This window comes from Camponotus floridanus, unplaced genomic scaffold (genome assembly GCF_003227725.1).
Source record: "Camponotus floridanus strain SB8 unplaced genomic scaffold, Cflo_v7.5 scaffold364, whole genome shotgun sequence".
NCBI classification, from domain to species: domain Eukaryota; kingdom Metazoa; phylum Arthropoda; class Insecta; order Hymenoptera; family Formicidae; genus Camponotus; species Camponotus floridanus.
The window spans coordinates 1-15639 of record NW_020229508.1 but is presented as its reverse complement, the minus strand read 5'-3'; the positions used below and the strand labels follow the sequence as shown (position 1 = coordinate 15639).

The window sequence follows — 15639 nt, the reverse complement described above, 5'->3', positions numbered from 1 at the left end:
ATAACTTATTATTTCATTGATAATATTAATAGAATATTCGCGAACCGCGCAAAACCGCTACCTCAGCGAACCACGCGTAAAAACGTTCGCCGGAAACGCGAAAACGAAGGGATTCGACTTTGAACCTTCTTTGCTTGCACTTAGACTTTGGACGCCACGAAAAACCTCCATGACCATACATCGTCATGTCGCTAGGCGATCCCCTCCAAAACACCACCAAAACCGAGGGAATAAAAGCCGTCCACGGCGGACAGTCGTTAATTATAAATCAATCAACTAGTGCGAGACCAAGAGCTAACCGCTATACCGTGCGACGAATCACCTGACGAAGTTACTAAACACTCTAAATGCTAAGAACGAAGCGATTCAAGAAAGGACGACGAAGAGAAGGCTCGAAAGAAATCGACTAAAAATAAGAAAGATAATCTATTTGTATAAAGGATTTTACAATAAAAACGTTGTAGACTAAAACGGCTGAAGGTTTTGGTTACGATACCCGGCTACCCCACATCGTGCCACGTCCGGCACAACAACTATGTAACAATGGAGTTTTCAAAAACGTAGTAGATGTTTACGGAATTTTAGAAATCTTATTTTTTTCATATTTGTATACATACATTTATTTCTTTTTTATGGTGCCTGTATTGGAACAGCTCTTTAAAATGTTTCAAATGGGTCCCAAATTTCTAACAATTAATAAAAATATATTTCTTTTCGTCTTTATACATATTTTAATGGTTTTCATTCTGACTACTATATTGGATTCGTCATTTTGAATTTTTGAAATTTTATTTTAGATTTGTAATCAGCGAACTGAAAAACGAATATGTAAAAAGTGTAAAATATTAAAAAGTGTAAAATATTACAGAAATGTTAAGTAAAAAGAATTCAATCAAAGCGTTAATCAAATAGGTAAATTATTAATTGCCATAATATATAATAATATAATTGTTATAATATGTAGATATCTAATATGACAAAATTATAGTATATATATTATTTATTGATAACACAAGACTGCAAAGGTCAATTATAAAATGCAGAGCAAGCGAATCCAATTGATTTTTTAATGAATTCGCTGAAAACGAATGTGACTACAGAATTACCTTAGCACGTTTTCAGATTTTAAGTAAGTTGTGGTTAAACAGTCCAAAAATGGCAATTTTGGCCAATTTCATGAACTTATTATAAGAGAACTTAATTTTTGGAAATATTTCTGCCAATGGCATCGTATAGCATTAGTCTTTACCTTTTCTGTCTAACATCTGTTATTTTGAATATTACAGATTTAATATTTATAACTTATTTAAATATTCATAATATATTAAGCACATGTCTAAACAAAAAAATAATTCTTTTAACAAAATCATATAATCAATTTAGAAATATTTATTATTATTACAATTATCATAAATTACATTAGAATACAATCAATTATTATAATTCACATGTTTAAAGAAATGCTAAAAAAATTTAAGAAAAGTCATATCATTAAAATTAAAGAATATATTTCTCTTTCTGTAGATTTACGATCATCTTTGTACTTCTTTAACTTGTTGAAGAATCGTGAGACACATTGTTTTTCACTAATAAGTCTAATAATTTACTTAACGTTAAGACATACATCTCTCGGAACGATAATAAGATACCATATTCTCTTTCAAGAATCTGTTTTATCTCCGTATAGCTTAGCGAATCGATGCCGAGATTGTCGAAGCTGTCATTGATATTTGCCGAGATGTTTTCAATACCAAGGATATTAGCAACGATTTGGATGATATCAACTTTGTCGTCGTTATTTGCAAATTTGTGTTTCTCGGCTATCACTGTAGACGATAACACTGGATATGGTTGTTGAAGGAAAACATCTATGGTCTCAAGACAGCTGGTCATACGTTGCGGTAAAAGATATCTTACATCAAAAATTTCATTCTTCATTGTATCTGTAAAAATCAGAGAATCATGTAGTGATATCGAATGTAAAAAATGATTACTGTTTGCTTCGATGATCTGGCCAAAATAATTTATATATTTAAATATATACAATAATTTACACTCTTATTTTAATAATATTACGTTATTGTTATTAGTTTGCAATTATGTCCTATTAATAATATCTCTACATTATTGTTTTATATATTTCTTGCAATAAAAAGTTGTTAATGTCTCTATTAATAAAAATAAATAATGTAATAAATTATCCTCGAAAAGTCATATCATTATATTGGCTATGTGGATACATTTTAAAGAATAAAATGGAAATATTTTTTATGTAATGATCTTCGATCCTTTTTCGGATCACATTGTTCCTTTTCATTTATAAATTATTTATTTTTATAAATTATTTATTTTTATAAATTATGCCTAAAAACAAGAATATAATTTCCATTGAATCTTATAAAAAGAAATAGAGAAATGTCTTACCAACAAACAAACCGACATCTCCTATAATACCCCATTGAATAGCGAGACCGGGCAAACCAGCAGTATATCTTTGCTCTATTATTCTTTCCATAGCTGAATTTGCGAGACCATAATTGGATTGACTGGCATTGCCGCGGCCACACGATATGGACGAGAACACGACAAAATAATCCAATGATGGACAAGACTTTCTCGATATCACGTCCAGATTTCTCGTACCATTGATTTTTGGCAAGGTTACAGTCTCGAAGTCGGCCACTTGTAAGTTCTCGAACAAAGCGTCACGTAGAACGACGGCCAGATTAAATATACCGCCAACTGGAGCCAACCGATTACTCTCGTCGATTAAACATTCGGCGCCCGATAACGTCGTAATATCTGCAGCAGAGATGATGACTTTGATGCCATTATTGCGCCAATGTTGAACGCGGGACGTCTGATAACCAGTGCGTATTCCAGTACGTGACACGAGAACGATGAATCTAGCGCCGCGGGTGATCATCCAATTGGCCAATTCCAAACCAAATCCACCGAGACCACCGATCAACACATACGACTTGTCTGGATACATATAAGTACGTGGTATAGCCGCTACTGTTCTTAGCATTGGCAGCATATGTTTCTGAGGTTCTTCGTCGCGAATCTTCAGCAATACCTTACCGATATGGTTGCCTGTCGTCATAAATCTAAATCCTTCCTCGAGGCTTTGCTTCGAAAATACGGTCGTCGGTAATGGACGTACTGCACCATTCACAATTCCCTCCGAGATTAGTCTAACCGTTTTTCGCTTATCCTCGATATTTTCTAATAACAATTCTAAAAGTATACCATGATAAGAAGTATTCTTTAAAAACAGAGACATATCTACGCGATTGCCATTCAACATGTCGTGCTTCCCAATATCGAGGAAGCGACCGTTCTTCGCGAGGCACTGTACACTGACATGTAGTTTCTCTTCTGACAGTGAATTCAATACTACATCGACCCCACGTCCTCGGGTTTCGTCCAAGATCAGCTGTTCAAAACTCGTATCTCGGGAATTGCCAATGTGCTTGTCGGTCAATTGCGAAAAGGTCTTCTTGAGATACAATCGTTTTTTCTCTGTGCTGACAGTAGTGAAGACGGTGCAGCCTGCGTGCAAGGCAATGTTGATTGCCGCTAGGCCGACGGCATCCGCACCAGAATGAATCAGCACGTTTTCACCCGTTCTCAATCGACCTCGTACAAACAGAGCATAGTAACTGGTCGCATAAGCGACCGGTATTGTCGCCGCTTGCTCCAGTGTCCATTTGTCAGGTACCTTCCAAAGAAAACCGGAATCCGGCAACACGGTGGTCGCCAAACCTCTAGATTTGTCTAATAAACCCATTACTCTACAGCCATCTGCATCTGTCCCGGAGAATTCAAATCCTAATACATAGTCTTCTGTAGCAAGTCCTAACGATGAGAGAGCATCCGTTGATAGTTTACCAGTCGCCAACAGAATATCCCTATTAGTATAAAATTTATCAATAAATATTTATCAATGTGATATTCGTTATTTTTATAATTTCGCCGTATTTTATATAGTTACGTTGAATTCGTTATTTTTTATTTTTTATTTCAGTCGAGAGCAAGAAGTGACTTTCGTTGAAACTTGCCTGAAATTTAATGACGCATAGTGCACATTACAAAGTGAATTTAGATATTTGCTCTGACAATACGTTAACGGACTTTGAATCCATGCTAAACTATTTAAATTTCCTGTCGTCAATGTATCCACATAGGCGTGCTCTACTTCCATGTAGTTATCTTGATCTAATTGCAAGTGCCGATAACTACCCCATTGACCACCTTTCAATACGTTAGCCATTAATTCTTTCTCTAATTGCTCCGCATAGAACTGCGAGAATAAATCAAATTTGGGAGCATTATTGTCCTGGATAAAAACGTAGCGCACGTTTACCATCTCGCGTCGCATGCAGTTTATGAATCCGACAATACCTGAGAATAAAAAAAAACAAGATCTTTAATGATTCGCTGATAAACTCTCGGATAAAGCTCAAAAAAAAGATTTTTAAATAAATATTTCTAAACATAAATTTTTCATTTCAAAAATTATGTATAAACATGTATAATTACCAAGTAATTCTTCGTTTTGAGATACAAAAAGAACATCTTGTTTTCCACTGTCGCAATTTCTCAATGCTGCTTTCGCATTTGCTAACCATGAGAAATCGTTTCCTGTAATCTGTATTAAGATCGGTTCTTTTCTCACTTCTTTTCGTTTTTTCAATAAGAAGTAATTCTTTCCCGTGGAGTCAATTTGCTTACTAATTAACATCAGATTCGCCTCTTCTAGTGCAATCTTTAAGTCGAATATACCAGTCTCCTCTAGAAGAATAAAGCAATTAGAACTTAAGGTAGCCGCTAGATTTTTGAAATTGATGAGAGATCGGCCAGAGAGAACTTCCGCTGCTATGATGAAGTGCATATTCTGAGCTGGGAATGTATCATTCGCTTTCCATTTAATTATATTAATATTAATGCCCCTTTGATCGAAACTTGTCCTATAATCGCACGCGGAACTGACGGCTACTTGTAAATCAACCTAAAACGATAAAAATTATAGAAAAATGATAGACACGGATTTAGAATGCAGTGCATTTAAAAAAAAGTTTTTTTATATATCATAATTTGCATTTATGAAAATTGTATATATATTAAAAAAATATGTATAATATCTTATACTATAAATCGCTTGAGTCTATTTATCCAAGATTTTTGTTCACTTCTTTAAGTCGACTACAATTATTAAAATTATATAACGAGTACTTACAGTGATGAAGGGATCGCAAGAAAGAATATCGTGTACAAGCGGCACCAAAAGCTCTTCCGCGGCTCGATTATCCGCAACTTCCACGGCTTTGATTCTCGATGTCGTTACATTTTCACATACAATTTGTAATAGTACAGTAAGTATGTGAATCTTTTGTCTCTTTGGATCTTTCAAGACCAAGCTGCGCGAATTTTCATAAGATACGAAAACGTAACGTTCATATTTGGGTTTAATCTTCTGCTGTCGCTGAGGTGCGGTACATTTCATATCTCTTAATTCAATACCGCCTGATCTAACTATATTGGCATTTTTATAGTGATATATCGGCAATCCGCCGTTTTTCGGTAACTCATTGATCATTTGTTTATGAAGAACGGGATTGATCATGGCGTATCGACACTTCGAGCCATAAACTAATTTCCGGTCGTTTGACAACATTTTAAATTGAAACATGTTATCAATATACGAAGACCATTCATTAAACCAATGTAACTCGCCAACGGTGAAAGAAATGTCACAGCATTTTATTCCTTTGAAAATACCATTGTATTCGTATCCACGTAATCTCAATTCCTTATAAATATCCTCCGTATTCAATAAAAGCTCGGTAGACGGTATCGGGAGCGGTAGTAAGTTCAGTTGATTTATCTCGATAGCTTCAGCGGCGCGGATGTTTCCGCTGGCTACAATGCTATTAGCTTCGAGGATTTCAAAATCTCCCTTTCCTTCGAGAAGTTTTATGAAAAATTTGATTGTTTTATTTTCCGGTAAGAAGGTAATGCGCTGAAGCCATACGTTCTCAAAGATTACTGATAGTCGGTCGAAATCGGTATCGTGTAGTTTCGCAAAGATTTGCCAAACCATGAATATGAAGCCGGCGCCTGGGAAAACAAATCGCCCGTCGATTTGATGTCCCATTAAATATGCGTCTGTTTCTCTCGATAAATTTATCTCTACAACAAGCTCTCCTGACGATTCTTTCGTCTGATGCTTCAAATCGGGCACCGTCCATGTAGCAGAATGGTCCCATTTGATCAATGATCCAATCATCGGTGTTCCGCGACTGACAGGAAAACTAACTGACGGATACAATTTAGAGATGTCGGGTTGCGCGCCGGCTGTATACATCTTTCCCACATTAAATAGTAAAAAGATCAAATTATTTGAATGATTCTGCTTTTGGAGACCGATATTAGTCACTGTGGATGGTAGGGATTTACGCAGAATCGTCTGTAGCAAGCAATGTGGCGCGATTTCGATGGTTATCGCATTCTTCGGGATATGCGTAATCGCCTCCTGAAAAAGCACAGGTGACAGCATATTGTTCACGTGATACTCCGGTGAACAAAATTGTGCGAGTGGGCTATCCCATGCGACCTCGGGTACCGAACTAGAAATCCATCTGGTAGATCTTTTCTTTGGCTTCGGCACAATCATATCGAGGGAAGCGCGAAATTTGGATTTAGCTGGAGCAATGTATTTACTGTGATAAGCAACGCCACAGCATTTGATCATTTTGGCAAACACATCTTTGCTGTTCAGTTCCTCTACGAACTTTTTCACAGATAGGGGTGGACCAGAAATGGTAACCAAATCCTCGGAATTATGACAGGCTGGAACGATATCGGTTAAACACATGTTCTTGACTTCCTCCCAATTCAAATTTGCCACCGCCATAGCGCCTGGTTCCAAATTGGATTCTATAATCGACTTGCCTCTATAATAGGCTGCCAAAATTGTTTGCTCTAGGGTAAACGCACCATCGGCATACGAGCAACTTATTTCGCCAAGGGAGTGTCCAATTATACCATCTGGTTGCACACCCATAAATATTAACATATCGACGAGAGCGATTTGAATGGCCACGATTGACACGGTAGCAACCATGACGTTTTCGTATGTTTCATCCGTACCGTTAATGATGATATTCATTAGATCAACATTGTGTTCCTTTAATACATCAGCGCATCGTTGTAGACTACGCTGGCACGTTTCGATGTCAAGCAATTCGCGTCCCATACCCGGCCACTGAGTATTCATACCGGAAAATAAAAACCAAACGGGACGTTTCTCGTCATAATTCGCCTCGACAATCTCGCGCGTACTATCATAAGCGAGTATTTCATAGCCACGAATGTTATGATTCGGTATGTTATCACTATGCACGGAGTACAGTAGAGATAAAAACTCATTGTCTTGTCGATGCTCGTTTGCCTTGTTCAATAATACCTGTACAGCTTCTTTTGTACGGCCCGATACGGCGACCAGCTTCGGCAATAGGTGCTCTACGGTATCTAATGATATTTTTACCTTCGAATTGCTGCGCAGAATGACGTGCGAATTCGTACCACCGGCGCCAAATGAATTGATACCCACAAAACCGCCGTTCCATGACGTAGCTTTGTCAAGTACGCGAATACGTCCCTTGGTCAACGCGGGAATCTTTGGATTTGGAGTAACAAAGTGCAGATTCGCCGGAATCACACCGGTTTCCATCGCAATCAGCACCTTGGCGATCGCGCACAGTCCACTGGCAGCTTCGCCGTGTCCCATATTTGATTTAACCGAGCCGATTAACAGCGGTGTCTTTCTGTCTTTGCAAAACAACTTATCGATGGCACCGAGCTCCTCCGGATCACCCGCTCTGGTACCGCTACCATGCGCCTCCACGTAAACTATGTCTTTGGGATCAATATTCACCTCATTGTATATTTTCTGCAACATCAGGTACTGAATGTCACCATTCGGATACATGATGCCTTCGGGCTTGTAGCCGTCCGTGTTTATCATTGTGTTCATTACTGTAGCATATACTCTGCGCGCGTCTGTCATTTTCTGCAGGTATATTGCGACCACTGCTTCGGCTTTCACGTAACCGTCAGCTGAGATGTCGAATGATTTACATTTACCTTCTGTGGATAGCATATTCTTTTTATGATAATGAAGATAGTGAACCGGATTAAGCACAATATTCAATCCGCCAATGATCGCTGCGTCGCAATCGCCAGTGCGTATCGCCACGACTGCCTGATGCATAGCAGTCAAAGATGAAGAACAAAGTGTATCCACCGAAAAGCTGGGTCCAATTAAATCGAAGGTATAAGAGATTCTGTTTGCCATCATTGCTATGCTACTTCCGAGCCATTCATATCCTACAAAGAGATAATTTATAGACGATAATTTTTTTTAACTTACTCAAAGGATGTCTTGACTGAAGTTTAAAGTGTTCTTGTAGCAAAAATTAAAATTTTAATAATGATCGGTACGCCATTATTAAAGGCAACAATTTAACTGAGTCTCTCATCATGTTTACTTTGAATTAATTTAATTAATAAAATTAATTAATAACAAAAAAAATGTGTGCCATTGGAGGGTGTATGCTGTAAATGATGTGTAATAAAATTTTACATGTTAAAGAAATATAATAGAATTAATATTTCGATGTTCTGTGACCCTTCTCATTGGTGATAGAAGAACATTAAGTTAAAATAAAAACAAACAGAAAAAGAAACAAAAATAAACGAATTGAAAATATGCAAATCGTTGCTTGGTATAAATAAATTTCATTTTAAAGGTCATAATATATATAGCAAAGAACACAAACGTGATTTAAAATCGTCCAGACTCTTTTTTCCTTTTTATGATTATTATTAATAAGTTATTATTCATAGTTCTTATTTACATTAATAAAAAAGAAAAAAATTTTTTTCTATTGTTCTCAAATTATCACGCTTTAACTCTTATTTGCCAATTTTAACATTTATATTAATTTTATTAAATAATATGACATTAATATAAATATCATGTATTATAAATCTAATTTTTAAACTTATATATGTTTTTGTGAAAAATAATGTTTTAATTATTATAATCGTATATTTATTTCAAAATCTTATATATGCTTTTTTTAACTGTGTAATATTTCAATATAAAGAATTTGTCATTCTTTATGCATTTTTACGTATATTTCATATATGTTTAATATTGAATATTTCAAAACTGTTTTAGCTAAAAAATATCTTTTTATAATATATTTTTAATGTAACTTTTCATTTTGGTTCTTACATTTCTAAGATTAAATAAATAAAAATTAGTTTAATTATTTAAGAACATTGTTTCATAATATGACTTTAACGGGTAAAAATTTTCACGATAAGTTTTAAAATGTACTTACCGTCCGGCTTGGTTTTCCAAAAATCATTCGCATCGGAAGTGGAAACACCAATGAACACCCCGGTACGCGATTTTTTCAAGGTGGAAGGATTGACACCAGCGTCAATCAATGCCTCATGTGTCACTTCTAACATAATGCGAAGTTGCGGATCCATTACATGCGCTTGTTTAGGAGATATCTTGAAGAAAGAAGCGTCGAAACTGTGAAGATTTTTAAGTTTGCCAAATCTAGAAGGTGAACCGTAAAGACCCGGTTTCCAACGTCGCTCGTCCTCAGTGACCATGTCTGTCCCTTTCATTAAATTTTCCTTAAATTCTTCAATATTTGATGATTCAGGCAGACGGCCTGGAAAATATCGATGTATTATAAACATTCATCTTATAATAAAATTGATGTTGTGTCATAACCACTTGAGGTAATATAATTACCTGAAATGCCCGAAATGACAATATCACCTTCAAAATAAGTAGGCATCTTGATCTTCGAATAATAAGATTTTGCTTTGACTAAATTAACTTTTCTATCTCTCTGTAAAAATAAAAATTCTTTCTTCTAATTTTAGATTACACATATAATCGTTTTAATGGAATTGAATTACGTTCATTGTATAACTTTATTTTTATTGAAGTTTCTGTCATAATATTTTAATATAAAAAGACAAATGCATAATAAATAATTATTTAAAAAAGAAAATTAATTAACTTCTTTTTTTATCTTTATACTAACTTTCCTGGAATATAAGAAGAACTTATTTTTCAAAACTGATTGATTTAAGCGGAAAAAACTTTGTGTCTGCTACATTATTCCTGTTTAATTCTTTGAGTCACTAATTTTTTACGACGATCTACTTATCCAGAGTTAGGAAGTAACGCGTTATACTTGTAACACCGTTAACGTTATAGTTACTTTTTTTGAAAACGGACTGGTAACTGCATAGAATGGGGAAAAAAGCACCTTTTGTGGACAAAATTTAGCCGACAATCGAATTCTTAACGGATTAAAATTTTTTTTTAATTTGTTGGAAATTGTATATGCTTTAAATGCTATATGCGTAAATTTTGATTACGATCCAAATTAAAAATGGCAGATCCAATTAAATGGGCATAAATATCAAAACTGTACGTTTGCGAATAAATTCGTAACAAAATATGCATGTATTTATGCAAAGATGTTTATGTGTTTGTAGTCGTTAATTATGAATCTGTAGTTGAAAAAATGATGGATCCAAGAGGGCGGAAAACTTTTTACAAATAGTCAGATTCTCATGAAAATTTCTAACGGATTTTCGGGATCGCTGAATTTGAGAATAAAGTGACGAAATAAGAAGGCAAATCCAATGTTAGCTAAAGAAAAAAAAGTTATTCGATTTTCATGAAGATTGGTTGTAATAAGGTTGTAATTTTATGGTTATTGATTATATAAATCTAAAGATCAAATTTTTTAAACTGAACTTTCATATCTAAAAAGTTAGAAGTGTCTGAATTTGCATCAAAATTAAAATAAAAATATTTTTTGGTTAAAAAGTATTTTTAAACTAAAAAAAAGTATAATGGAATTTTTATTTGCGTTAAAAACATATTTATCTTATTTAAACAACAAATTAAATTTATTTAATATTAATTATAATTATTTTAGCATATTAATTTAATAGAAAAAAGTATTCCTTTTTAACTATCTTTTTTCTGAAAGCATGGATCTTTTTTCTATAAAGACTGACTTTCGTTCTATTATTTTATAATATGAATGTTATATAAGTGTATATCATGAAGCAGTAAATAAGCTCTTTTATCAACGTCAAGGTATCAGTCATAAAAAGAGTTGTTTTTTTCAAAATATGAAAGTTGGATTTGTCTTGAATTTTGTCATTTTATTCTCAGATTCAGCAATCCCGAAAATCCATTAAAAACTGATTTTCATGAGAATCGCTACTTGTAAAAAGTTTTCCGTCATCTTGGATTTGCCATTTTTTTAACTCAAATTCATAATTATCGACTACAAACACATAATAATATTTTTGCATAAATACATAAATTTTACGAATTTATTCGTAATCGTATAGTTTTGATATTTATGCTCACTTTATTGAATCCGCTATTTTTAATTTGAACCGTAATTAAAATTTACGCATATAGCGTTTAAAGCCTATACAATTTCCAACAAATTAAAAAAAATTTAAATCCGTTAAGAATTCAATTGTCAGCTGAATTTTATCCACAAAAGGCTTTTTTCCCCACTGTGCGGTGTTACATTTTTTTTCTGTAACTGTAACGATAATGTAGTTATATTTTTTAACAATGATAACGAATTTAACAGTTACTTTTATCGATATTCAAGTAAAATAAAAAAATATTAAAAAACAATAGTTTTATATATATTTAGTATTCAGCAAACATCAAGTAATGATTATATAACTGTTAGTTATATAATTTCCCATTCAACAATTACTGTTATATAACACATAAAAGTTATATAACATGTAACAGTTATATTGTTGAATGGAAATTTATAGCTAATAATTATATAATTGTTACTTTTTTTGAATCATATCATAATAAATATTATGACAAAAAAATCAAAGATCTGATTTTATACTAATATATATTTTAGATAATAACAAAATATAAAAATATAAATTATAATATTTATTAAAAATAAAAAAATTTATAGTTATATATTTATAGTTATATTAAAATAGTACATTTCATTTAAGTTCTTTTCTTAATAAGTTTTTAATAAACAATGAGCGACGACTGAAACTTTTTACATATTTACATCGAGACATCAAATGGGAATAACGAAAGAAGTATAAAATAAATAAATATTTATTTTTACTAACTAATTACTTTAATCTGGACATATATTATCAAGATCATATTTCTGAATAACATGCTAAAAGTTTCAGCAACTAAGAGATGCGTATTTTTTATAATGCCCATATAACCATTAAGGGGGTGAAACATCCTCTCTTGAAAAAATCGCTTTTTATATTTCTGAGCAAATATCATCTAAACAATAAAAGGTTTGAACGACAAAAACATTTCAAATAAAAGTTTTATGGCTTTGAATGTCCTTTATAATCATATTTTTCGATAATATCATATTTTCGGAAAGAGACTTAAATTTAAAAAATTATAAGCATATAAAAGTATGAACAATAATAAAAATTTTAAAATTAATACATAATGTATGTATACTTATTTTTATTCAATTGTAGTAGAACGAAACCGTTGATGTTACCATATGTGGTGTTGTACTAAACTGCTGTTTCGATCCGACAGATGCTTTTATAGTAATGCGTATCTGTATGCACTGAAAACATTATATTCTCAACTGAAGAATATGCCACTTATCTTTAGAATATACTACAGATAAGTGGTATATTCTTAAGTTAAGAAGAATATGCCACTTATTTTTAGAATATAAAGATAAGTGGTATATTTTTAAATTAAGAATACAAATTTTTCAGTGTAGTAGCGCACGTATTCGTTGGACATGTATTTCTAAAATTTTATATTAATGTCATGTTTTTTATATATAAGCATAACAATTTTAGTTAGTTGCAATAAATTATCGTTCTTCAACATTTAATTTTATAATTTGTATCCTTTTTATCTTTATATTTCTATAAATTTCCTTTTTTATAAAGTCTGTATTGGATTAGCTCTTTGAAATTTTTCAAATTGGCATCAGCTTTCTAATAACTATGAAAAATATGTTTTTTTTCGTATTTATACATATTTTGATGGTTTTAATTCTGACTATCATATTGGATCCATCATTTTGAATTTTTGAAATTTGTCTTCAGATTTGTAATCCGAAGCGACCCGAAAAACAAAAAGTACAATTCACAGAAATCCACTAAACAAAAAGAATTGCGCCAATCAAAGGAGTAAATTAATTATTGCCATAATATATGATAATATAATTGTTAATATTGTTATAATATAATTGTAAATTGTTATAATATATTGTTAATATTGTTATAATATAATTGTAAATTGTTATAATATATAGATATGAAAAATTATAATATACAATTATCATTAACATATATTTATTGATAAGTCATGGCTATCTCTGCAAGATTCTGATGAAAATAGTGCCGCCATGAGAAGTGAGCACTATGTTAACAAATACGGATGACACGCGCATATAGCGATATAGAAGTATTTCTGAATACAACTTTATAGCTGAGTTTTGCACTAAATATACTGTAAGTTTTGGTATAAAAAATTTAAAATTGAGAGGGGGAGAAAGATTTCGAAAAATGACATTTTCGAAAAATTTGTTTACACTGTTATAAATCGAAACTATAAAACTTTTCACATCGAAACTATAAAACTTTTATTTGAAACTTTTTTTGTATCTTTTATCGTTTGGATGGTATTCGCGCAGAAATACAAAAACTAATTTTTTTCAAAAGGACGTTTCCCTTATGGCCGTAATGGGCTTATAGCAGGTATAAAGAAATATGTTCTGTTATTTTAGTCTAAACTACAACATATTCGAAGCTCATCAAAATCGGTGGAGTACACTTCCAGCCCTTTCCTTATGAGTATTTTCTAATACAATATCATTAACTGATGCAGCAATTGACAGCGTTAGAAAAAGATGGACATTTATTACTAATAATTGTACTATTCCTCAGCTTGAATTCATCTCAGCAATTAGATTCGTATTGAATTCAACGTTTTTCGTTTTTAATGGTGTCATTTACCAACAAACTTATGGCAACACTCTTATGGGTTCTCCTTTGTCTCCTATTATTGCTAATATTGTTTTTCAGGATTTGGAGGATAAAACTCTAACAAACTTGCAATTTACTCCTTCATTCTACGTTAGATATGTTGATGATGTGGCTTTATGTATCCCGTCTTCGTCTGTCAAAGACACATTAAATATACCATTTCACCTTAGAATCCAATTCACCTTAGAAGTGGGTGAGAATAAAAGATTCAAGTTTTTAGACGTCACTATGGTTTTACAGGACAATTCGTTAATTTTTGACTGCCACAAGCCAACATTTTCTGGTAGATATCTCAATTTTTTATCACAGCATTCTCTTTGCCAAAAGAAGGGCACGATAATTGATTTAACGGATAGGACTTTCTCTCTGTCTCATCCTAATTTCCATCAAAAAAATTTTAAGCTTATTGTTCAGATTCTTATAAATAATAACTATCCCTTAAATTTTATATTTCAGATCATACGCGAACATTTAAAGTTTTTAATTCATAAGTCAAACAATAAAGACAAGATTGAGGATAACATGAGTGACAGAGCGGTTAGATATTTTACAGTGCCTTTTTTATCTTCGGTCTCTGAAAAATTTTATCATATTATAAAAGACATTGATAACGTACAGAACGTCATACTTCAGCTTGAATAATTAGATAAGCTTAAAGGTCATAAGGATCTCTATCTAAAGCGTTGTCAATGAATACGTTTATAAAATAGACTGTAATGATTGCAATGCGTCCTATGTAGGCCAAACGGGTAAACGGTTCCAACTAGAATCGAGAAGACCGTAAACATATCAATAGAAACTTCTCGAGTCGCTCGTTATACTGATCGTAAGGTTTTCGTCAACGAAAAATGGGAGAATGTCAGATTCCTGGACAGTGAACCGAAGTTCAGTAACGTTCTGGTTTCGAAAGTTTGTTATTAAGGACAAAGTAATGGTTGAATTTGCAGACTGACATCAATGTCTCATTATAGGTTATATCGGCTTTAGCAGCTCCAAACATTTATCTACACTGTAAAAAGATGTAATAATTACACATATAATCAGTGTAACAATTACGCTATTTATACGGAAACATATTAAAATTCATGTACTTTAAAATTAGTTTTTTTACTTTTTATTGTGTAAATATTCGTTATATGGTGAAGACATTACAAGGTTAAAAGTGTAATTTTGGATTTATGTAAATGTACAATTTTTTGTAACACGGGAACACCTGTAGCGCAAACTTGATTGTGTCTAATAAGCCTCATTACTCTACACCGTTTTGGTCTCTCCCGGAGAACCAAATTCTAATACAGTAGTTCTTCTTAATAAAGCCTTAACGATGAAAGAACATCCGTTTAAGTTTACCAGTCGCCAGCAGAATATCTCTGTTAGAATAAATTTATCACCAATTTACAATGTAGTAAATATATTATTATTATTTCAGGAATTTCGAAGAGCAAAAGTGACGCCGTTGGAACTATGCCTGAAATT

The 15639-nt window shown here is 32.7% G+C and overlaps 1 protein-coding gene across 1 annotated transcript; it reads right to left on the bottom strand.

Annotated features, from left to right (window-relative positions):
- Positions 1–1521: 1521 nt before the first annotated feature.
- On the bottom strand, positions 1522–12655 carry LOC112638761 (fatty acid synthase-like). The gene is made up of 8 exons (XM_025410975.1): positions 12611–12655; positions 9845–9944; positions 9417–9761; positions 5243–8394; positions 4546–5014; positions 4065–4407; positions 2425–3914; positions 1522–1943 (listed from the first exon to the last, which is right to left on the bottom strand). Exons 2-8 carry the CDS (start codon positions 9888–9890, stop codon positions 1549–1551), a joined length of 6240 nt encoding a protein of 2079 aa, XP_025266760.1. The 5' UTR covers positions 9891–9944; positions 12611–12655; the 3' UTR covers positions 1522–1548.
- Between the last annotated feature and the right edge of the window lie 2984 nt (positions 12656–15639).

What these genes read in the sequence shown, in the direction of transcription:
- LOC112638761 (XM_025410975.1), bottom strand. Translation starts at nt 9,890, where the DNA reads ATGCCTACTTATTTTGAAGGTGATATTGTCATTTCGGGCATTTCAG. An exon ending in TGTCATTTCGGGCATTTCAG is followed by an intron (nt 9,762 to 9,844) that starts GTAATTATATTA and finishes GATATTTTCCAG; the next exon opens with GCCGTCTGCCTGAATCATCA. An exon ending in TCAAAACGAAGAATTACTTG is followed by an intron (nt 4,408 to 4,545) that starts GTAATTATACAT and finishes TTTTATTCTCAG; the next exon opens with GTATTGTCGGATTCATAAAC.